The 24,350-nt window shown below is 43.2% G+C and overlaps 2 protein-coding genes across 4 annotated transcripts in view; both read left to right on the forward strand.

Annotated features, from left to right (window-relative positions):
* Positions 1 to 7,322, forward strand: part of LOC132398287 (probable G-protein coupled receptor 174) — a 45,375-nt gene extending 38,053 nt beyond the window's left edge. Inside the window, exon 2 of one of the 2 annotated variants that reach the window (XM_059977484.1) lies at positions 3,062 to 7,322. In XM_059977484.1, the coding sequence (XP_059833467.1) occupies positions 3,113 to 4,075 (963 nt within the window). In that variant the 5' untranslated portion in view covers positions 3,062 to 3,112 and the 3' untranslated portion in view covers positions 4,076 to 7,322. The remainder of the gene's footprint in view (positions 1 to 3,061) is intronic. The other variant, XM_059977485.1, reaches the window with a different exon arrangement.
* Positions 1 to 24,350, forward strand: part of LOC132398286 (probable G-protein coupled receptor 174) — a 169,309-nt gene that overhangs the window by 38,027 nt on the left and 106,932 nt on the right. The gene's annotated exons all lie outside the window — the stretch shown is intronic.

Consider the following 24,350-nt stretch of genomic DNA (forward strand, 5'->3'; position numbering starts at 1 on the left):
GGATAAACGGTACTAGGGATCCCTGATTGATGAGGAATACTGAAGATTGGCTCAAAGAAAAGAAATAAAACTAATGTCAGATGTGATCAGATATGAGGTTCCCAGTGAGCTAGACAATGAGATACAAAAATGACTTAGTGGTTCAGGGCAGAGTATGGTAGTGGAGGTTTGATTTCTCAGACTGGAGGCCTATGACCTTTGTGTACCACTGGAATGAGTGCTGGGTCCATGGTTGTTTGTCATATAAAATAACTGGATGAAATGTAGTTTGTAAGTTTTGCAAATTATACTGAAATTGGTGGTATAGTAGACAGTGAAGAAGATTACCTTAGATTATTACATTGGTGAAGTGGGAAAGGAATGACGGTCAAACTATAACAGACAAATGCAAAGTGAGTCATTTTAGGAAGTTAAATCAGGGCAGAACATGCACAGTGAACATGCTGCCTGGATTGGATGTCATAAGGAGGGACTGAATAGGCTGTCTGATTTTCCTAGAGCAAAGGAGGGTGAAATGGTGAAGATGTACGTATCAAATTATGAGAAATAGAGATGGGGTAGGCAACTGAAGTTTGTTTTGCATGGTAGGAGAATCTTAAGATAGAGGGCACAGGGTTGTGAGAGGAAAAAAGGTTTAAAGGGGATCTGACAGGTAATATTTTTACAGAAATAGTTGTTGGTATCTGGAAATGAAATGCCATAGAAGGTGGTGGACACAGAAATGGTAATGCCTTTAAGAGGCATTTGGACAGGTACTTGAATCAACAGGGCAGGGTATATAACTAATGCAAGCGATGGATTTAGTATAGAAAGGCATGATTATCAGCCTAGACATAATGGGCTGAAGGACCTGTTTCTCTGCTGTATAATCTATTCTGTCCAACTCCAATTATCCATGACACAATACTGCAGAAATCCAGATGGTTTGCCATCTGACTCAGTAGATACTGTTTGCCATTACAACTTTAGCAAGCACCAGAACCCCAGACCCTGCACTCACTGGAAACTCACTGAAATTCCACTTGCTGCATTTCCCAGTAGTTTGTCAGGGACCCCCTTCCCATGCTCCAATTTGGCTTGCCAGGTTCACTAGAACAAGAACTGTTCACTATGTAACATCTAGACTAAAACAAATTGAAATTGTGTTCCATTACTAATTGGCATATCATCCAGACATTAGGTCCACCCATGCGAGCTGAGGGGATTAAATGCACCTGTGAGTTATTTGGAGATAATTTCACCAGGAACACTAAAGCCAGCATTCTCCTAATGCCACATCATAGAAGTCCTGCTAACATCCCAACATGAGCAAGCCTGCACATGCATTAACTTCCTTTCAGTATGCGTATTCAAGTTATGGCTACTAAGAGTTACAATTTCAATCCCTCAATTGGTTTGGTCATATCCATGTCTCTGTTCAATGCCACAACATCTTTCTTCTGCTCCCGATCCCTTAAAGTTTAGTCTTCATCTCAACCTCACAGTTTCAAACCTGTCCTAAAATTATGGTCCATTTCTATGCTGTGGTGCCCATGACAATGAGAAATGAGATGTACAATTCTCATTAAAACTTTTATCGCTTGAACTTCTCCAGCATATTCTACCCCAACCCATCTCTGTGAACAAAGGTCTTGTGAGCATACTGGGATTTGGATGCCATCTGCATTAGTTTTGATATACCACAATCTCTGCTGTCCATGCTGTCACCACGGACATGTCATTTTTTTCTGGCATCAGCAGCACTTCACTGCATTCTCCCTCCATCTCACCCAACAATTTCAAAAGCTTCCCCCCCCCCCCCCCCCACCAACTGCTCCCTTTGAAGCAGGATCTCCTTGGGCATACTATTTGAGTTATAGACTCAAGAGTTGTACTGCTTAGAAACAGGCTATTACATCCAACCAAGATGCCCCATCCAAGCTGGGCCCATTCGCCAGTGTTTGCCCCATAATATCTTAAACCTTTTCATATACTTGTCCATATCCTCACAGAGTTGTTATTGTATCTGCACCAATCCATCTCTGGCAGCTCATTGAACATACTGCATACACCAACCTTTGTCTTAAAAGGAAATTCCTCAAACTCCTGTTGAATCTCTCCCCTTTCACCTCATACATATAACCTCTAGTTCTTGACTACCCACTCACAGGAAAAAGACTGAGTGTGCTTACTCTATCTATGCTCTTTGTGATTTTACACACTTCAATAAGATTACACCTCTGTCCCATACACTTGAAAGAATAAAGTCCTAGCCTACCTAATCTCTCCCTGCAGCTCAGTCCTGAAGTCTTAGCAACATCCTTGTAAATCTGTGCTCTTTCTTGTTTAATAACATATTTTCTGTAAGTAAGGTGACAAAAATTGAACACAATACTCCAAATGCAACCTGAACAGCATCATGAAGATCTGTACCATTACCTTCCAACTTTTATACTCAGTGTCATGACTGATTAAGGACAGCACACCACCACCCTTAGTCACCACCCTGTGTACATGTGATTCCACTTTGGGTACACCAAGATTCTTCTGTTCTATAGCAATCCCCAGGGCCCCATCATTCACTGTGAAAGCCATACATGGAATTAGCATTCCCAAGTGTAACACATTATATTTAGCTGAATTAAATTCCTATTTGGCATTCCTCAGCACACTCAAATAATCAAGATCCCCCTGTAATGTTTTGATAACCTTCTTCACTGTCCACTTTCCCACCTAGTTAGTGTCATCTGCAAACTCACTAATCAGTCCTTGTGCATTCTTGTCCAAACAACAATCACCCAGCAATGACCCCCAAGGCACACCACTCATCACCACTTTCTATTATCAAGCCAATTGTGGATCCTATTAGTCATCTTCCCTGCATTCATAAGATACAAATGAGATATTTGGGACACAGTCAAAGAATGGAACAGGAAGCTGAGGAAGACTAAGGGGTTATTGCCTAGAAAATATTGAAGAGGGCTACATATAGAAGGTATCAGTCTAGTAGGGAATTGACATGCAGTCATATTGAGTCACTGATGTTTGTCAGACTGATTATATTTTAACCTTTTTTTTCCAGCAGTTGATAAGGCATTTTTGTTGAAGACGGAAGAATTGACAAACAACAAAGATGCCATCGAACATGACCTCTGCCTGCGGAGAAGAAAAATGGAATAGCGAGCTGTCTCTTTATGCATTTTTTTATGGAATAATTGTCATTCCTGGGATCTTGGGTAACAGTGTGGCTTTGTGGATCTTAATTGGGAACATTAGAAGGGAGAAGAAGGCAATAATATTCATGATAAACCTAGCCATAGCTGATCTGGCACACATGTTGACCCTGCCCTTGAGGGTCTTCTACTATATAACTCACAGCTGGCCTTTTGGAAAATTTATGTGCTTATTCTGCTTTTATCTTAAGTTTGTCAACATGTATGCCAGCATCCTATTTTTAGTTTGCATCAGCGTTCAGCGCTGTGTTTTCTTAATCAGTCCTTTTAAATACAGCACCTGGAAACGCAGGTACGATGTGGCCATCAGCATTACCGGTTGGGTAATTGTCATTGTGATGTGCCTGCCATTCCCCATCATGCGGACCACCAAATCATTCAACGCCTCTCTCTGTTTTGCGGATCTTCCCACGAAGCAGGTCATGCTGCAATCTTCCATATTCATGCTTACAGCAGCAGAATTACTGGGATTTTTAGGGCCTCTAATCATCATCGTTGTCTGCACTTGGAAAACTACAGAGTCTTTAAGGGTGAAGACAACGCTGTCCAATAACCAAGGTGGAAAGAAGGCTTTAAATTTACTGCTGATGTGTGCAGTGGTGTTCCTGGTTTGCTTTGCTCCCTATCATGTACTGTTCCTGCTCAACCAGCTCAGAAAGATGAATGCCATCACAGATTGTTCGATGAGGATGAATATCTTGATTCTGCATTCGTTGTCGTTGTGTTTGGCAAGCATGAATGCCTGTTTAGATCCAATCATCTATTACTTTGTCACAAATGAATTTCGCGAGCAGTTGTCACGCACAGGTAGCTTCCTTCTGCGAAGTCGCCACTGGAGCAGAGAAAGCACCACCAGTCGGTAATCTCTGATGGTCTCAGACATTTCCATTTTAAGGCTCAGGGGTTACCTCTCACTCTCTGCCCTGTCTCTGTGCAGAATGGCAGTAGACTTGTTAGAGACAGAAATCAATACAGTGGGCTGCCAAGTGGAATGAATTATATTTTCCACCTCATGCAAGAAAGATTGCAGCAATTAGCTTTTCTTGCAAATAGTACTTTAATAATTGGCAGAAAAAGGCTTCTTGTTTCCCTTAAGTACTTCATACTCTCTCACTGTTAAGCTAAGATCAAGAATGCTTCTTCTGCACTGTTTACTTTAAGCTCAAAATGTAATGGTCACAGCTGCCATAGAGTGTGGAAACACACACCTTACTCAGGTTAAAGCAACTGCTCATTCTGGCAGGAAACTTCTTGATAAAATAGGCTACAATAATAATTTCTAAAAGTCATACTGGTGATTTATTTTTCCAGTGTAATGCCATGCACCAGCAGATTTTCAGCTACTATTAGAGTAGTTTACATTTAGTGTGAGTAGTTGCTGATATTGACAGGTGGTTATTCTGCAATACTTGAAATAGGATGTTTATTATCAGTTATGAACTCTTATTTGCTATGTATATAGGGTTAAATATGTTGATAATTTGATAGCTGCATGTCTCTTGCCACTGGTTTAGTGATTTGCTCTTGTTATTTTGCACTCAACAAATGAGTTATGATGCAATCAATTAGATATTAATATTTCTGATATGCAAAAAGTTTAAGCTACAAGGAAGCCACCACAAAACAAATTTTGCCTCTTTTTTCCATCATCTGCATCATAAAATGATATTTTTGATATGTCCCACTCTAGTCCCAAACTGAAAGAGCATGTGGGTGAACGAAATTAACCTGCTACAGTCTCAATAGTTTCCTCACTGAAGCAACAATGATCATATTTCCAGCAACCCCATTGAAATGAGGTCCTATGGGGTGACTGCTACAACTATGCCTTTAAATATTTAATGACAGATAAAGAGGAGCCAGTGGGAAGCTGGGAACAGACAGTGAAATGCGTCATTTGCATCAATGACCCAACAAGTATGTATATGTGCTGGGGAGGGGGGTGGCAGCCTGCAAGAATCACCAAACTTTGGCACCAACATAACATACCCACAGTTTACTAGCCTGAGCCTGTACATCTTTGGCATGTGGAAGGATATTAGAGCATCTGGAGGACTCCCGTACAGTCCCAGGCAGAGCACACAAACTCCTTAAAGACAGTGTCAGGAATTAAACTCCTATCACTGATCATTAGCACTGTAAAGTGTTACACTGATTGCTACATTACTGTGCTTATGTGCCCTGCTGAATTTACAGTAAAGTTTGGGTATTGGGCTGGTAAGTGTGCATTAGCCCATCTGGGCATTGGCAAAAAAATTCCACTGAAAATGGTGTTTCCTGGACTTCTGACCAGAGCTGGAATTGTATCATTTAATGGTAAATCAATGTAGAACTGGATAGAATGTGTAGCACAGAAACAAAAATTTGTTTCCATTGAAGGAGAAGGCACATGCCTATGTATTTTCATTCCACGTATTCCTTCTTACCTTCTAACATTCCCCCCACACATCCTCCACCACTTACTTTCACTAATCAATATGGAGCATTTCCCAAGAGTTAAATGTTCCAATGGGGGAGAAGTTGATTTGTAAAATAAGATACAGGAGAATCAGGGAATCAGTGCAAAATCCCCTTTAAGTTACAGGCACATCTGCTGGTTTCCCTATAGCTAAGCTATCAAGAGATGTAATGGTAGGAGTGGGGAAGAAACAAGCAATAAGACCAGGACTGGAGCCATTGAGTCCGCTCTGCTATTCAGTCACTCTGAAGCCCATTTTCCTGCCTTCTCCCCATATCCCAACAACCCCTGCTTTAAATCACTTGGTCTCAACAGCCACCTTTGGTAATCAACTCCACATATTTACCACCTTCTACCTGAAGAAATTCCTTCTTATTCCTGTTCTAAAGGGAAATGCTTCTTTTGGAGGCTGTGCCCACTGGTCCTCGGCTCTTATTATTGGAAACATTTCCACCCTATCTAAACCCTTCAATATTTGGTAGGTTCCAATGAATACCCCTTCACTTCTATTCTCGAGCAAGCACGTGCCCAGAGGCATCAAATGCTCCTCATACCCTTAACATTTTCATTCTTGTAAACTTCCTCTGTTTCCTATCCAATGGCAGCACATAGTTTTATAGATATGGGGTACAAAACTGCTCACAATACTCCATATATGGTCTGACCTCAAATAAAGCCTCAGCACCCCATACAACCCATATAACATAGTCCTCTCAAAATGAATTCCAGTATTGCATGTGCCTTCCTTACAATGAACTCCACCTACAAGTTAACTTTTGGAAAATCCTGCAATAGATCTCCCAAGTCCCTTTGCAACTCGAATTTCTGAATTCAGTCTCCATTTAGACAATAGTCTCTGCCACTGGAGTACATGACCATACACTTCTCTACACTATATTCCATCTTCCACTTCTTTGCCCATTCTCCCAATCTCAAGTTCAAGTTCTTCTGCAGATGCCCTGTTTCCTCAACATTACCTGCTTCTCCACCTAAGTTTGTATCATCCACAAACTTGGCCACAAAGCCACCAATTCCAACATGCAGAACATTAACATTTAGTATGAGAAGTACCGACCTCTGTGGAAACAATGTTTATTTACCTATATTTACTATACTCTGAGCAGGTCAGTACCTTATTACTCCAGTAGTAAAATGATCAGCATATAAACTTTAAGCACTTCAACCAAAGTGTTAGGGTGTGTTCTGGAGTTACGGAATATAGAAAATATTAACTTCAACAGCAACCAGACTTCAGATCTGAATGTGGATTGTAGATTGAATTTAAAATGCAGCTCAGAACAATGGTCATTTCGGAGCTGCAGACTGCGGTCGACTGAAAACCAGGAAACACTCCATTGATTTGAACTGTCTGCATATACATGAAGGCAGCTCAGAGACAGCGGTGATTAATGTTCAGTTTAGGGTGTCTGGAATGTAGGTGTGAAGATCTAGGTGTTTGAAAATCACATGTAACTTAACTGAAGCGTTATGAATGCATTGTAACTATAGAATTGTCCTGCTGTTACTTTTAAGCTTTAGCAGCTAAAAATGTCATGTAATGTCATGATTCATGTAATTGAATCAGGGAGCCTCTCTCCAGAGTGACTCCAAATACTGTCAGCTTGTGTGTGCCGAATAAATACTTTTATACTACCTGCTACATGTCTCTCCAGTGACTTTCGTTGACAGTCACAACACATAGGTGGGCAATAGAACATGGATACAATCCCATAAAGCACCATCCACCAATAACGTGTGGCCAATATATAAAGATCTTATCTCCATTAAGATAAAACAAAGAACAATACAACACAGGACCTACTATGTTCATAATGAGCATAATGCCAAATTAAACTGATCCCATCTGCTTGGACCTGGTCTATATTCCCTGCCTGTTCAAGTAAACATTGCTATTGCCCCTGTTTCTTCCACCACCCTGCTTTTAAAGCACTCTCTGCTTTTTTTAAAAAAGGCCATACATTTCCTTTCAGCTTAAGGCCTGTCATTATAAAATGATGTCCTCTAGTATCTAAAATCTGACACTTCCACCTATGAAATGAATCATTATCAACCCTCCTATGCCTGTCATAATTTTGAATACTTCCACCAGGAAACACATCCTACATGTGTTGCTATTTTATGTGAGCAATGGAGTTAGAACCAATGTTTGCACATCAAAGTTGTTAAAAGTTCTGCCATTTACTGCATAATGTTCTCTAAAATTTGACAAGACCATAAAACATAGGAGCCAAATTAGGCCATTCAGCCCATCAAGTTTGCTCCACCCTTCCATCATGGCTGATCCTGGATCCCACTCAATCCCATACACCTGCTTTCTCGCCATATCCTTTGATGCCCTAACCGATCAGGAAGTGATCAACATCCGCCTTAAATACACCCACGGATTTGGCCACTACTGCAGTTTGTGGCAGAGTATTCCACAGATTCACCACTCTTTGGCTAAAAAAATCTAAAAAGATTCCTCCTTACTTCTGTTCTAAAAGGTCACTCCTCATTTTTGAGGCTGTGCCCTCTAGTTCTGGATACTCCCACCATAGGAAACATCCTCTCCACATCCACCCTATATAGTTATTTCAATATTAAGTAGGTTACAGCCCCCACCCCACCACATTCTTCTAAATTCCAGTGAGTACAGGTCCAAAGCTGCGAAATGCCCCTCGTATGTCAATCCCTTCATTCTCGCAATCATCCTTGTGAACCTCCTCTGGACTCTCTCCAATGATAACACATTCTTTCTGAGATATGGGGCCCAAAATATATGACGCAAAGCTGGGTGGCAGTGTGAAATGTCAGGAGGATGTTATGAGAATGCAGGGTGACTTGGACAGGCTAGGTGAATAGGCAAATGTATGGCAGATGCAGTTTAATGTGGATAAATGTGAGGTTATTCACTTCGGTGGCAAGAACAGGAAAGCAGATTACTATCTAATTGGTGTCAAGTTAGGAAAAGGGGAAGTACAATGAGATCTAGGTGTTCTTGTACATCAGTCAATGAAAGCAAGCATGTAGGTACAGCAAGCAGTGAAGAAAGCTAATGGCATGCTGGCCTTTATAACAAGTGGAATTGAGTATAAGAATAAAGAGGTCCTTTTGCAGCTGTACAGGGCCCTGGTGAGACCCCACCTGGAGTATTGTGTGCAGTTTTGGTCTCCAAATTTGAGGAAGGACATTCTTGCTATTGAGGGAGTGCAGCGTAGGTTCACAAGGCTAATTCTCAGAATGGCGGGACTGTCATATGATGAAAGATTGGAGTGACTGGGCTTGTATACACTGGAATTTAGAAGAATGAGAGGGGATCTGATTGAAACATATAAGATTATTAAGGGATTGGACACACTGGAGGCAGGAAGCATGTTCCCGCTGATGGGTGAGTCCAGACTAGAGGCCACAGTTTAAGAATAAGGGGCAGGCCATTTAGAACAGAGATGCGGAAAAACATTTTCACCCAGAGAGTGGTGGATATGTGGAATGCTCTGCCCCAGAAGGCAGTGGAGGCCAAGTCTCTGGATGCTTTCAAGAGAGAGTTAGATAGAGCTCTTATAGATAGCAGGGTCAAGGGATATGAGGAGAGGGCAGGAACGGGGTACTGATTATGTATGATCAGCCATGATCACAGTGAATGGCGGTGCTGGCTAGAAGGGCCAAATGGCCTACTCCTGCACCTGCTGTCCATTGCCGATTAAAACTGTTGACAATACTTTGAAGTGCAGCTTGACTAGTGTCTTATAAAGGTTTACAACATTATCTGTTTGCTTTTATATTCTAATCCCCTTGAATTAAGTAGCAACATTGCACTTGCCTTCTTTACCAGAGACTCAACCTGTAAATTACCCTTCTGGACAAGGACTCCTAAGTCCCTCTGCACCTCCGATGTTTGAACCATTTTCCCATCTAGATAACACTTCACACTATCACTCCTTTTACAAAATGCATTATTATAAATTTCCCAACACTATATTCCATCAGCCACTTTTTTGCCCATTCTTCTAATATAGAACCATAGAACATTACAGCACAGAAACAGGTATTTTGGCCCTTTTGGCTGTACTGAACCAATTTTCTGCCTAGTCCCACTGACCTGCACCTGGACCATATCCTTCCATACCTCTCTCATCCATATACCTGTCCAAGTTTTTCTTAAATGTTAAAAGTGAGCCCACATTCACCACTTCATCTGGCAGCTCATTCCACACTCCCACCACTCTCTGTGTAAAGAAGCCCCCCCACCAATGTTCCCTTTAAACTTTCCCCCTTCACCCTTAACCCATGTCCTCTGGTTTTTTCTCCCCTAGCCTCAGTGGAAAAAGCCTGCTTGCATTCACTCTATCTACACCCATCAAAATTTTATACACCTCTATCAAATCTCCCCTGATTCTTCTACACTCCAGAGAATAAAGTCCTAACCTATTCAATCTTTCTCTGTAACTCAGTTTCTCAAGTCCCAGCAACATCCTTGTAAACCTTCTCTGCACTCTTTCAACCTTATTAATATCCTTCCTGTAATTTGGTGACCAAAACTGCACACAATACCACAAATACGGCCTCACCAATGCCTTATACAGTCTCACCATAACATTCCAACTCTTATACTCAATACTTTCATTTATAAAGGCCAATGTACCAAAAGCTCTCTTTACTTCCCTGTCTACCTCTGATGCCAGTGTTAGGGAATTTTGTATCTATACTCCCAGATCCCTCTGTTCTACTGCATTCCTCAGTGCCCTACCATTTACCTTGGTTTTTCCTTCCAAAGTGCAATACCTCACACTTGCTTGTATTAAACTCCATTTGCCATTTTTCATCCCATTTTTTCAGCTGATCCAGATCCCTCTGCAAGTTTTGAAAACCTTCCTCACTGACCACTGCACCTCCAATCTTTGTATCATCAGCAAATTTGCTGATCCGATTTACCACATTATAATCCAGATCATTGATATAGATGACAAATAACAATGGACTCAGCACAGATCCCTGTGGCACACCACTAGTCACAGGCCTCCACTCAGAGTAGCAATCCTCCACTACCACTCTCTGGCTTCTCCCATTGAGCCTAAGTCCTGTTGTAATTGGATTGTTTTCTCAGCACAACTTACCCCTGCACATGTCTTTGTATCATCTGCGAACTTTGCCACAAAGACATCAATTCCATGATCTTAATCATTGACAAAAAATGTGAAAAGTAGCAGTCTTAGTACTGACCCCTGAGGAACACCACTAGTCACTGACGACCAACCAGAAAGGGCCCCTTTTTATTCCCACTTGCTACCTCCTGCCTGTCAGCCTTTCCACTATTCATCTATCCTGTAATTCCATAGGATTTTATCTTGTTAAGCAGCTCCAGGTATGGCACATTATCAAATGCCTTCTGAAAATCCAAGTAAATGACATCCACTGCCTCTTGTTTCTCCACCTTGCTTGTTAATTCCTCAAAGAACTTACAGCACAATACAGGCCCTTTGGCCCACAATGCTGTGCTGAGCATGTACTTATTTTTGAAATTACCTCGAGTTACCCATAGCCTATTTTTCTGGGCTTCATGTACCTATCCATGGGTCTCTTAAAAGGTGCTATCATATCTGCCTCCACTACCGTTACCGGCAGCCCATTACACGCACTCACCACTCTCTGCGTAAAAAACTTAGCCTTGACTTCTCCTCTCTACCTACTTCAAGGAACCTTAAAACTGTGTCCTCGCATGTTAGCCATTTCAGCCCTGGGAAAAAGCCTCTGACCATCCACACGAGCAGTGCCTTTCATCATCTCTTATGCCTCTATCAGGTCACCTCTCATCCTCCGCCACTCAAGGGGAAAAGGCTGAGTTCACTCAACCTATTCTCATAAGGCATGCTCCCCAATCCAGGTAACATCCTTGTAAATCTCCTCTGCACCCTTTCTATGGTTTCCACATCCTTCCTGTAGTGAGGTGACCAGAAATGAGCACAGTACTCCAAGTGGGGTCTGACCGCTATATAGCTGCAACATTACCTCTCAACTCTCGGTTGATGAATGTCAATGCACCGTATGCCTTCTCAACCACAGAGTCAACCTGTGCAACAGCTTTGAGTGTCCTATGGACTTGGACAGCAAGATTGCTCTGATCCTCCACACTGCCAAGCGTCTTACCATTAATACTATATTCTGCCATCATATTTGACCTACTAAAATGAAACACCTCACACTTATCTGAGTTGAACTCCATCTGCCACTTCTCAGCCCAGTTTTGCATCCTATCAATTTCCTTCTGTAACCTCTGACAGCCCCCCACACTATCCACAACACCCCCAACCTTTGTGCCATCAGCACATTTACTTACCATCCCTCCATTTCCTCATCCAGGTCATTTATAAAAATCATGAAGAATAGGGATCCCAGAATAGATTCCTGAGGCACACCACGTCACCAACCTCCATGCAGAATATGAACCATCTACAACTATTCCTTGCCTTCTGTGTGCAAGCTAATTCTGAATCCACAAAGCAAGGTCCCCTTACATCCCATGCCTCCTTACTTTCTCAATAAGCTATGCAAGGGGTACCTAATCAAATGCCTTGCTGAAATCCATATAAACTACATCTACAGCTCTACCCTCATCAATGTGTTTTATCACATCCTCAAAAAATTCAATCAGGCTCGTAAGTCACAACCTGCCTTTGACTAAACCATGCTGACTATTCCTAATCATATTATGACTCTCCAAATGTTCATAAATCCTGCCTCTCAGGATCTTCTCCATCAACTTACCAACCACTGAATTAAGACCCCCCGGTCTATAATTTCCTGGGCTATCTCTACTCCCTTTCCTGAATAAGTGATCAACATCTGCAACCCTCCAATCCTCCGGAACCTCTCCCATCCCCATTGATAATGCAAAGATCATTTCCAGAGGCTCAGCAATCTTCTCCCTTGCCTCCCACAGTAGCCTGGGGTACATCTCGTCTGGTCCCAGAGATTTATTATCCATCTTCGTGCTTTCCAGAAGCTCCAGCACATCCTCTTTCTTAATGTCTATATGCTCAAGCTTTTCAATCCGCTGTAAGTCATCACTACAATCGCCAAGATCCTTTTCTGAAGTGAATACTGAAGCGAAGTATTCATCAAGTACCTCTGCTGTCTCCTCCGGTTCCATACACACTTTCCCACTGTCACACTTGATAGGTCCTATTCTCTCATGTCTTATCCTCTTGCTCTTCACATACTTGTAGAATGTCTTGGGGTTTTCCTTAATCCTGCTCACCAAGGCCTTCTCATGGCCCCTTCTGGCTCTCCTATTTTCACTTAAGATCCTTCCTGCTGGCCTTATAATCTTCTAGATTTCTATCACCTCATAGCTTTTCAATCCTTTTGTAAGCTTTTCTTTTCTTCCTGAATAGATTTTCAACAGCTTTTGTGCACCACAGATCCTGTACCCTACCATCCATTCCCTGTTTCATTGGAACATACCTATTCAGCAAGTATGCCCTGAACATTTGCCACATTAATGCTGTCATTTCCTTGAAAACATCTGTTCCCAATTTATGCTTCCAAGTTCCTTCCAGATAGCTTCATATTTCCTCTAACTCCAATTAATAAATGCTTTCCTAACTTGTCTGTTCCTATCCCTCTCTTATGCTATGGTAAAGGAGATAGAATTGTGATCACTATCTCCAAAATGCTCTCCTACTGAGAGACCTGACACCTGACCAGGTTCATTCCCAGATCAAGTACAGCCTCTCCTATTGTAGGCTTATCTACATATTGTGTCAGGAAACCTTCCTGAATATACCTAACAAACTCCACCCTGTCTAATCCCCCTGCTCTAGGGAGATGCCAATCAATATTTGGGAAATTAAAATCTCCCACTACAACAACCCTGTTGCTGTTACACTTTTGCAGAATCTGTCTCCCTACCTGCTCCTCGATGTCCCTTTTACTATTGGGTGGTCTAAAAAATTATCTAGTAGGGTTATTGACCTCTTCCTGTTTCTAACTTCTACCCACAGAGACTCAGTAGACAATCCCTCCATGACTTACTCCTTTACTGCAATGTGACACTATCTCTAATCAGCAGTACCACACCCCCACCTCTTTTGCCTCCATCCCTGTCCTTTCTGAAACATCTAAAGCCTGGCACTCTAAGTAACCATTCCTGCCTCTGAGCCATCCAAGTCTCCGTAATGGCCACAACATCATAGCTCCAAGTACTGATCCACGCTCTAAGCTCATTTGCTCATCTCATATTCTTAATCTTTTATAAGTAATTAAAAGATTCACCTCTACCTGACCTTTTATTCCTAATTTGTGATTCCTCCCTTTCCTTGACCAGAGAATCAATCTCTGATCAGCAGGGGTTGTCAGTTTACTCTGGTACCTCTATCACACCTATGACAGAGTCCTGGTTAACAGTATCTTGGAACATTGAACTCCTAATTCAGCCTTTCTTTCAGGAGTGTTTCTGTAATGGTTATAAGAGCTAATCCACATTTTGAGTTTATCTGCTTTACTTGTTAATTCTCATGTATTAAAATAAATACAGTTGAATTCTGTGTTCCTTCCAAACAACACCCCCCCCCCCTTAATTGTGCACCTGACTACCTTGATTATTAAACTTTTTCTTTCATAGGCCCCTGACTTGCTCCTGCCAATCTACTTTAACTCCTCCTGTGTAGTATGAGCAACTATCCTTGCAGGGTACTGGTCACTCCATGGCTCAAATACAATCCATTCCTCTCATAAAGGTTGCCTGTAGCCCAGAAGAGATCTCGTTGATCTGAGAACCTGAACCATGCCCTCAACACTAGTTCCTCAGCCACAAATTCACCTGGCTTAACTCTGTGGGACCTCACTTTATGTGGCACCAGGAGAAGCAGAGAGGTCACTCCCCGCAAAGTGCTCCTTCTTTACATAATGGCCCATACTCTTTCTGACCATCAGCACAGTTGCACAGCAAGGATCCATGTTCAGCCCTCCTTCTCTACACACGTCTGTGTGGCTCAGCACAGCTTCTATAAGAAATACGAATTCACCAACAAGCCCACTGTTGTCGGCTGAAACATGGGTGGTGATCGGTAAGAACGTAGGACCAAGATAGAGCACATGCCTTAAATGTGAGAGACATGGACGCAACATTGCACTTGAACTCCTTACCTCTGACTCAATCTGCATGTTAACCTTCAGGGAACCCTACATGAGGATTCGCAAGTCCCTTGCACCTCGGATTTCTGAATTTTCTCCCCATTTAGAAAACTTTATGCCTTTATTCCCTCCACCAAAGTGAATGACCATACACTTCTCTACATTGTATTCCAACTGCCACTTTTTTGCCCATTTTCCTAATCCTGCAGACTCCCTGCTTCCCTTCAACCTATTATTGTATCATCTGTAAACTTGGACACAAGACCATCATTTTGCTCAGCTAAATCATTGACATATAATGTGAAAAGAAGCAGTCTCAACAATGACCTCTGCAGAACACCTGGCAGACAACCAGAAACGGCCCTCTTTATTCACACTCTTTGCCTCCTGCCAGTCATCTATTCTTCTATCTATCCTATTATATTTCCTGTAATACCATGGGCTCTTGTTAGAGGCCTCAAGTGTATCACCTTGCCAAAGCCCTTCTGAAAATTCAAGTGATAAACATCAATTGACACTCCATCACCTATCCTGACTGTTATTCCCTCCAAAAAATGTTTTGGACAAGATTTCCATTTAATGGAACCATGCTAAAAGTGCCCCATTTTATCTTGTGGACTCCTAACATCTTCACAACCAAAAGTCATACTTTGAAACTGCCAGAATTTTAGGAGCAAAATGCTGTTGCCGAGTTTATACAAGCTGAGGCCCAGTTTACTCTGTGAGAAATCACTACCAATGACACCAAGTTCTATTGAGTGGTAGCATCACTCAGCAGTTCCACACCATCAAGAATGATTAGTCTAATAGGACAGCTGCCAAAACACGATAAATGCTGGTTGCTGAAAACTCACCTTTCTCACCGCTTACAGACTTGGACTATCGGAGTCTGAGCGTGCTGTCTTTGCCTGGTCTTGGCGATGCTAAGCCATTAGAGCTATCTCTCCTGGGAAATCACCATCCTTGTTTTATTTTTTAAAGAACTCTTCATGTAGCAAATGCCTAATCAAGTTTGCTAATACACCCTTAAAGGACAATCAGGAGCTTGCTAAAATGGATGAGAGTTTACACTCAGCCAGGCAGAGGTGCATCATTCCTCCTCCTTTCTCCTGCTTCAATCAGCCTGATCAGCAGGGCCTCCAGCATAAGCAAGCAAAACAGACAATGCTGACTCTGTGTTTTTACCACTCTCACTATGAAGTGCTGACTGCCTTGCAGTTTTGCGTCAGTACATCTGAGGTCTGTGAATACTGTGGGTTCCACCTGTCAGGATTGTCTACTGTTCCTTACGAACACCCTTCCAGGGTGACACTTCCTGCGTGACATAGGTGCTCAAGTGAGTGTACTGCTTATTGATGAGAAGGCAAAAAGCAATGAAACCTTGTTGGAGGCTGCTATTGGCAGCAGCATCTAAACTTACGGGATGATGCTCTGCTTCAAAGGGTGATGTTACACGTGGGACTTCATCCTGGCTAAAGTGGTTAGACCTCTGCTCTGTGCAAGTTTCCTGTGTGCCCAAGGACTGTTGGATTGTAGATGTCAAGGACTTTGGACCATTCCCCTGCTCCCCCAGTAAGTTCCCTACAATAACTCTGTCAAGCACATGCACCACCACAAGTCAGTTTACTTGACTGTGGGGTGAACTGTTGGCTCAAACCTCACCAAGCCCGCATTCTCCATTACAGTCACAAAATATGAGGTTCGCACACATAGACTGGACCCGGAAATGCCGGCAACCATGAAGGTAGAGTTTGCCAACATGAAACGATTTAGCATCAAACGCCAGGTGATAGCCCCTGGCCTTCACCCCTCTACGGTCCCTAAGTCTGATAGTTGTTGCCTCCCATGGGCAATTACCAACATGTTAACAAAGCTACCATCCCCAATCATGGGTCCCAGCTATGCCTGCCTTTTTGTTGGCTTTGTGGAACAGTCCATGCTCCAAGTCTATACGGGTATCCGTCCCCCTCTTTTCCTTCACTACATCGACGACCGCATTGGCGCTGCCTCCTGCACGCTTGCTGAGCTCGTCGACTTCATTAATTTTGCCTCCAACTTTCACCCTGCCCTCAAATTTACCTGGTCCATTTCCGACACCTCCCTCCCCTTTCTTGATCTTTCTGTCTACTGATATCTACTATAAGCCTACAGACTCTCACAGCTACCTGGACTATTCCTCTTCCCACTCTGTCTCTTGCAAAAATGCTATCCCCTTCTCACAATTCCTCTATCTCCGCCGCATCTGCTCTCTGGATGAGGCTTTTCATTCCAGGGTGAAGAAGTCTTCCATTTTTAAACAAAGGTGCTTCCCTTCCTCCATCATCAACTCTGCTCTCAAATGTATCTCTCTCATTTCACGCACATCTGTCCTCACCCCATCCGCCTGCCACCCCACTTGGGATAGTGTTCCCCTTGTCCTCACCTATCACCCCACCAGCCTCTGGGTCCAACGTATAATTCTCCGTAACTTCCACCACTTCCAATGGGATCCCACTACTAAGCACATCTTCTCCTTGCCCCCCCCCCCCTTTCTGCTTTCCACAGGGATCGCTCCCTACACAACTCCCTTGTCCATTTGTCCCCCCAATCCCTTCCCACCGATCTCCCTCCTGGCACTTATCCTTGTAAGCGGAACAAGTGCTACACCTGCCCTTACACTTCCTCCCTCACCACCATTCAGGGTCCAAGACAGTCCTTCCAGGTGAGGCGACACTTCACCTGTGAGTCGGCTGGTGTGGTATACTGTGTCAGGTGCTCCCCGTGTGGACTTTTATATATTGGTGAGACCCGATGCAGACTGGGAGACCATTTCGCTGAACACCTACGCTCGGTCTGCCAGAAAAAGCAGGATCTCCCAGTGGCTACACATTTTAATTCCACGTCCCATTCCCATTCTGATATGTCTATCTATGGCCTCCTCTACTGTCAAAATGAATCCAAACTCAGACTGGAGGAACAACACCTTATATACTGGCTGGGTAGCCTCCAACCTGATGGCATGAACATTGACTTCTCTAACTTCCGATAATGCCCCTCCTCCACCTTCTTACCCCATCCCTGACATATTTAGTTGTTTGCCTGTTCTCCATCTCCCTCTGGTGCTTACCCCCCCTTCCTTCTCCAGAGGCCTCCATGATCCTTTCCCTTCTCCAGCTCTGTATCACTTTCGCCAATCACCTGTCCAGCTCTTAGCTTCATCCCACCCCCTCCGGTCTTTTCCTATCATTTCGCATTTCCCCCTCCCCCAACTACTTTCAAATCTCTTACTATCTTTTCTTTCAGTTAATCCTGATGAATGGTCTCAGCCAGAAATGTCGACAGTGCTTCTTCCTATAGATGCTACCTGGCCTGCTGCATTCCACCAGCATTTTGTGTGTGTTGTTTGAATTTCCAGCATCTGCAGATTTCCTCATGTTTGCACCCCCAATCATTACCTGATCCCAAACATCCAAGAATTTTTGGCACGTTTGGCCAGAAAGTTAATTTTTGGGCTGAAAATGCAGCACAGACTTTCCGATGGCTGATAGGTTCTATTAAAAGACTTAGATTTTCTTTTTGTTTACCTGGATGACATATTTGTTACCAGTACATACAAATCCAAACATGTATCCCATCTCTACACACTTCTCAAGCAGTTAAACCAACATGGGCTCTTTATTTACCCTGCTAAATGCCAGTTTGTGCTGTCAATCATTGACTTTCTTGGCCATCACATCTCCGCAGAAGGTCAGAAACCTCTCCCATCATAAGTAGCGGCTATATAGATTTTCCTCTGCTCCCTGCAGGTGTTTTAGATATGGTGAACTTCTATCACTACTTCATTCCATGAGCTGTTGAACCAATGCTTCACCTATGAGTGTGCTTAAAACCATTATTCGTAGTCAAGTGCTTGACTGGTCAGCAGGCATGATGAGGGTATTTGGTGATACCAAATGTGTTCTTTCCAACACGACCCACCAGCGTACCTGCTCCCCAATGCACCCATGGACATTACTACTGATGCCTCAGACTCTGCACGAACAGTTGATCAGAGGTGTGTGGCAGTCACTTGCCTTCTTCAGCCACCAGCTAAGTTCCCCTGAAAGGAAATACAGCACCTCTGACTATCAGCTTATCAGTCTCTATCTAGCTATTCGCCATTTCCATTTTCTTCAAGGGTCACCATTTCACAGCATTCATTGACTACTAACCCCTCGTGCACAAAATGGCCAAAATATCAGACCCTCGGTCTGCACAGCAGCAATGCCACCTGGACTACATATCAGAGTTCACAATGGATAAACAACATATCAAGGGGAAAAATAACACCATGCTAGATTGCCACACACGGCCAGTCGTCGTGACCGTGCACATAGGGGTTGACTATGCTAGGATGGCAGCTGACCAAGCTACTGGCCCCGAAGTCCAGGCTTACCGAACTACAGTCACAGGCCTACTGTGGTTTGCTAACATTAATTTTGGGGAAGCAGGGATTTCTCTCTTATGCAATGTCTCAACCAGTCACTTTCACCTCATAGTGTACGCAAACAGGAGATGGACTATTTTTGACTCCATACATGGCCTCTTGCATCCAAGCCAGAAGGTCTCACAGAAACTGGTTGCACTTAAGTTTGTATGGCATGGCCTTAGAAATGGATTGTAGCCTGTGTGGAGTGCCAAAGGGCAAAAATTAACCATCATGCTCAGGCGCCATTGGCATCATCTAAGGTCTCTGTTCATGTCAATATGGGGCTTGCTGGTCCTCTTTTCCCCATCCTCTGGTTTCATGCACCTTCTTTTCATGGTGGATCGTACCACCAGGTGGCCAGAGGTAATCCGTCTAGCATCAACAATGGCCGCAGACCTGGCTTGGGCATTCATCAGCACCTGGGTTGCTCGGTTTGGCACCCCACCTGATAGTTCCTCTCAATGCGGTCCCCAATTCAGATTGGGCTATGATGGCCCAGGACCTTGGCATTTGGCTACAACACACCATAGCATATCTCCTGCAGTTTTATGCCCTACGCAAGTGGTTTCACTGCTCTTTGAAGGCTGTTCTGAGGGCTACTCTGACCGATGAGTGTTAGGCATGATTGTCTCCTGTGAGTCTTGCTCAAGCTCAGACCAACTCCAAAAGGGGACCTACAGTTGTCTGCAGCTGAGTTACTATACAGTCAGTCATTACAAGCACCAGGTGATTTTATTCCTGAGGCCATGACTGCCTGGCTAACATCTCACCAGCATTCAACCCTCCTCAGTAAATTCATTTCTTTGCACCTATTCCTATCTCCCATCATGGTGTACAGTACACTTGGGTTCCCTTTGACCTACATTCCACCTCATTTGTTTTCGTCCTCCATGATGCACATCAACATCCCCTTGGGCTCTCTTACAATGGTCTGTTCATTGTTTTGGAATGGAGAGGTAAGAGGGGTAAACGTGTTTCAATAGATTGTCTTAAACTGGCCCACCAAGGCTTGGAGGATTCCACTACCACACCCCTGCTGGTTAGACCTGATCATGAGCATGTTAACACTCATCTGGACGAGCCAGAGGCAACCCATGGAACATAGGACTAAAGCCAGGTGTCTCGTCTGAGCTCCGGGCAGGTTCAATCAAGTTAAGTCAAGTCAAGTCAATTTTATTGTCATTTCGACCATAAACTGTTGGAACAGTACACAGTAAAAACGAAACAACGTTCCTCCAGGACCCTGCCAGTGTTAGTGAATTTTGGGGGTGGCTGGGTGGTGTAATGTAATTGATGGAAACATGCATAATTCACAACCACTCAGGGGGCTTTAACTTCAAGAGGCTGATCAGACATGATGACTATTACGTAAAGGACTGTTACCATCCTTCATATGCAGTGTTTGGATTATAATGAATGAGTTGTTATGGTAATTCCCCACAATTGCCAAGGTCCTTTTCCCTGGTGAATACTGAACCAAAATATTCATCAAGTACCTCCACCAGCTCCACTGACTCCATGCATACGTTTTCTCTATTGCACCTGATTGGTCCTATTCTCACATGGTTCATCCTCTTGCTTGTCACATACTTGTAGAATGCCTTGGGGCTTTCCTTAATCCTGCTCGCCAAGGTCTTCTCATAGCCACTTCTAGCTCTCCTAATTTCATTCCTAAACTCCTTCCTGGCAACCTTGTAATTTTCTAGAGCTCTATCGGTATCTAGTTTCTTGAACCTTTCATAAGCTTTTCTTTTCCTCTTAACTAAATTTTCTACATCCTTTGTATACCATGTTTCTTTTACCCTATCATCCCTGCCTCAATGGAACATATCTATGAAGAATGCCTTGTACATTTGCCACATTTCTGCCATGCATTTCCCTGAGAACATCCACTCCCAAGTTCCTGCCTAATCAGATCATATTTTCCCCTAAACCTATTAAATGTTTTCACAAATTGTCTGCTCCTATCCCTTGTCAGTACTATGGTAAAGGAGACAGAGTTGTGATCACTACCTCCAAAATGCTCTCCCACCGAGAGATCTAACACCTAACCGGGTTCATTTCCCAATACCAGATCAAGTACAGCTTATTTTCTAGCGCAAACACGAGGAAATCTGCAGATGCTGGAAATTCAAACATCAACACACACAAAATGCTGGTGGAACACAGCAGACCAGGCAGCATCTATAGGAGAAGCACTGTCAACGTCAGGACGAAGGGTCTCTGCCCAAAACGTCGACAGTGCTTCTCCTATAGATGTTGTGTTCCACCAGCATTTTGTGTGTGTTGTTGTCAGCTTCTTTTCTAGTTGGCTTATCTACATATTGCATCAGGAAACACACCTAACAAACTCCACCGCATCTCAACCCCTTGCACTAAGGGGAAGCCAATCAATATTAGGAAAGTTAATATCTCCCATCACAACAGCCCTATTATTATTGCATCATTCCAGAATCTGCCTCCCAATCTGCTCCTTGATATCTCTGTTACCATTAGGGGGTCTATAAAAAAACACCCAGTGCAGTTATTGCCCTCTTTCCTCTTTCTGGCTTCCACCCACATTGACTCAGTAGACAATCCCTCCATGACTTCCTCCTTTTCTGCAGCCGTGGTACTTTCCCTAATTAGCAATGCCATGGCCCCATCTCTTTTGCCTCCCTCTCTGTTCTTTTTGAAACATTTAAAGCCTGGCACACTCAGCAGCCATTCCTGCCCCTAAGACATCCAAATCTCTGTAATGGCCACAATGTCACAGTTCCATGCATTGATCCATGCTCTCAGTTCACCTGCTTTGTTTATGCTACTCCTCGCATTAAAATAGACACATCTTAAACTATCTGGCCGACTGCATCTTTGCTCTAACATCTGCCGATCCTCCCTCTAAAAGTGTTTTCCTTTCTCTATATTTCATTATGGTAGCTCTCTGCTCATTGTGGGCAATTTGCTATCATTTTACACAGCTACAAACTCTGCATAATAATGATTTTGACCCTTTGTAGTGGTCAATAAGGGTATGCGATACCTTAGTTAGACATCATTTTAAGGCAGTAAATTTCTGTCCTGTTGGAGTGAAAATGATGTATAGGGGCCTGTGTTTTTCTCCCTCATCATAGCAGATGGCTACCATAGCTTTTGGAGAAATATGGATTTGCAGAACAAGAGATTTTGTTAGGTCTCTTGTCAAAAGTCCATTTTGAATTGCATTCATCGATTTCTCTAGTGCCTCATAATCTTCTGGGGTAAAAACAAGGTTTTTCACTTTGCGGTGTAGCCGGGCGTGGTATCCTATTAAATGTTCCCAATGGCGTACCCCTCAATTAGCCTCTGACAACCAAGTCCAGCTCCCAACCTTCACATGTGGCTTACATACTAAGCCTAGCGGAACCATAAGACATATAACCAAAAGACAAGGGAGCTGAATTAGACCATTCAGCCCATCGAGTCTGCTCCACCAGTACATCATTGCTGATCCCAGATCATACTCAACCCCATACATCTGCCTTGTTGCTATATCCTTTGATATCCTGATTGATCTGCAAATGATTAACTTTCACCTTAAATATACGCCTGGACTTGGCCTTCACCGCAGTCTGTGGCAGAGCATTCCACAGATTTACTACTCTCTAACTAAAATAATTCCTCCTTCCCTCTGTTCTAAATAGTCATCCCTCAATTTTGGGGCTGTGCCCTTTAGTTCTGGATACCCCGATCATTCTCTCCACATTCACCCTATCTAGTCCTTCCAACATTCGGTAGGTTTCAATGAGATCTAAATTCCAGTGAATACAGGCTCAAAGCTGCCAAACGCTCCTCATATGTTAACTCCTTTATTCCCAGAGTCATCCTTGTGAACCTCCTCTGGACTCTCTCTAATGACAACACATCCTTTCTGAGATATGGGACCCAAAACTGTTGACAATACTCTACGTGCAGCCTGACTAGTGTCTTATAAAGGCTCAGCATTATCTTCTTGCTTTTACATTCTATTCTCCTTGAAATAAATGCCAACATTACATTTGCCTTTTTTACCACAGACTCAACCTGTAAATTAACCTTCGGGAGTCCTAAGTCCCTCTGAACCTCTGATGTTTGAACCTTCACCCCATTTAGATACCTTCACCCCATTTCCTTTCACCTAAATGCATTATCATACACTTTCCAACACTGTATTCTATCTGCCGCTGTTTTTGCCCATTCTTCCAATTTATCTGAGTCCTGCTTAAATCACATTGCTTTCTCAGCACTACCTACCCCTCCACCTATCTTCATATCATCTGCAAACTTTGCCACAAAGCCTTCAATTCCACTACCTAAATCACTGACAACCTGACAGGAGAAGGGCGAAGGTGGGTTACTGGACTCTTAAAAGCAGTCACTTCTGGCATATAGGGCTCATCGTCCGTGGTTGGCAGCTGATCTAGAGGACGGAAAACTTTCATCTCAAATCTCCGCTGCTTTATGGCATTACCCACTCATGGGGAAGGTTTTGGGAGCAAACCCTGAGCGAAAAATCCAGAGCTGGCGTCCCTAACACAGTCCTACATTGAGTCAATGCTGACTGGCAACTCCTGCAAAATGGTGCTAGTACCAAACTTTATCGGTCCTTGGCTCTGCCATTTCTTTGGTTTCAGACGTATAGAGAGGGAGCTTGCTACATAGGCAACAGTTTGCTCTCCATATCCTACTGCCCAGGCTTGTGTATCTAGACAGCTGGCATGTAGTATCCATGATCAACTCTGACCGACAGTTGCCTTCTGTCATATCATGATTTTATCAATTGAACACAGTCAGGTATAAAATCTAGCATAATTCAATAGGCTTAGGGTTGAGTAAGGGTTTCACGATCTTTGGATATCCTACCCAAGCAACTTTTTGTCTAAATTCAGGAGCTAAACCATGTCCCTGATCGGTAATTGCCATGCCTAGGAAATTTACTTTGGTACAGCAGAGTGGAGATTTTAAAAATATTGTTTACAGTACATAGCCCCTGTCTATCAGTCTCAATCTGTGTTAAATGCTCATCATGACTGTGAACCATCATCAACATAGATATAAATATCTTGTAAATATCAGAGTCTACAAATACCCTGTAGACTCTGAA

This window comes from Hypanus sabinus, chromosome 8, assembly GCF_030144855.1.
Source record: "Hypanus sabinus isolate sHypSab1 chromosome 8, sHypSab1.hap1, whole genome shotgun sequence".
In the NCBI taxonomy this organism is placed as follows: Eukaryota; Metazoa; Chordata; class Chondrichthyes; order Myliobatiformes; family Dasyatidae; genus Hypanus; species Hypanus sabinus.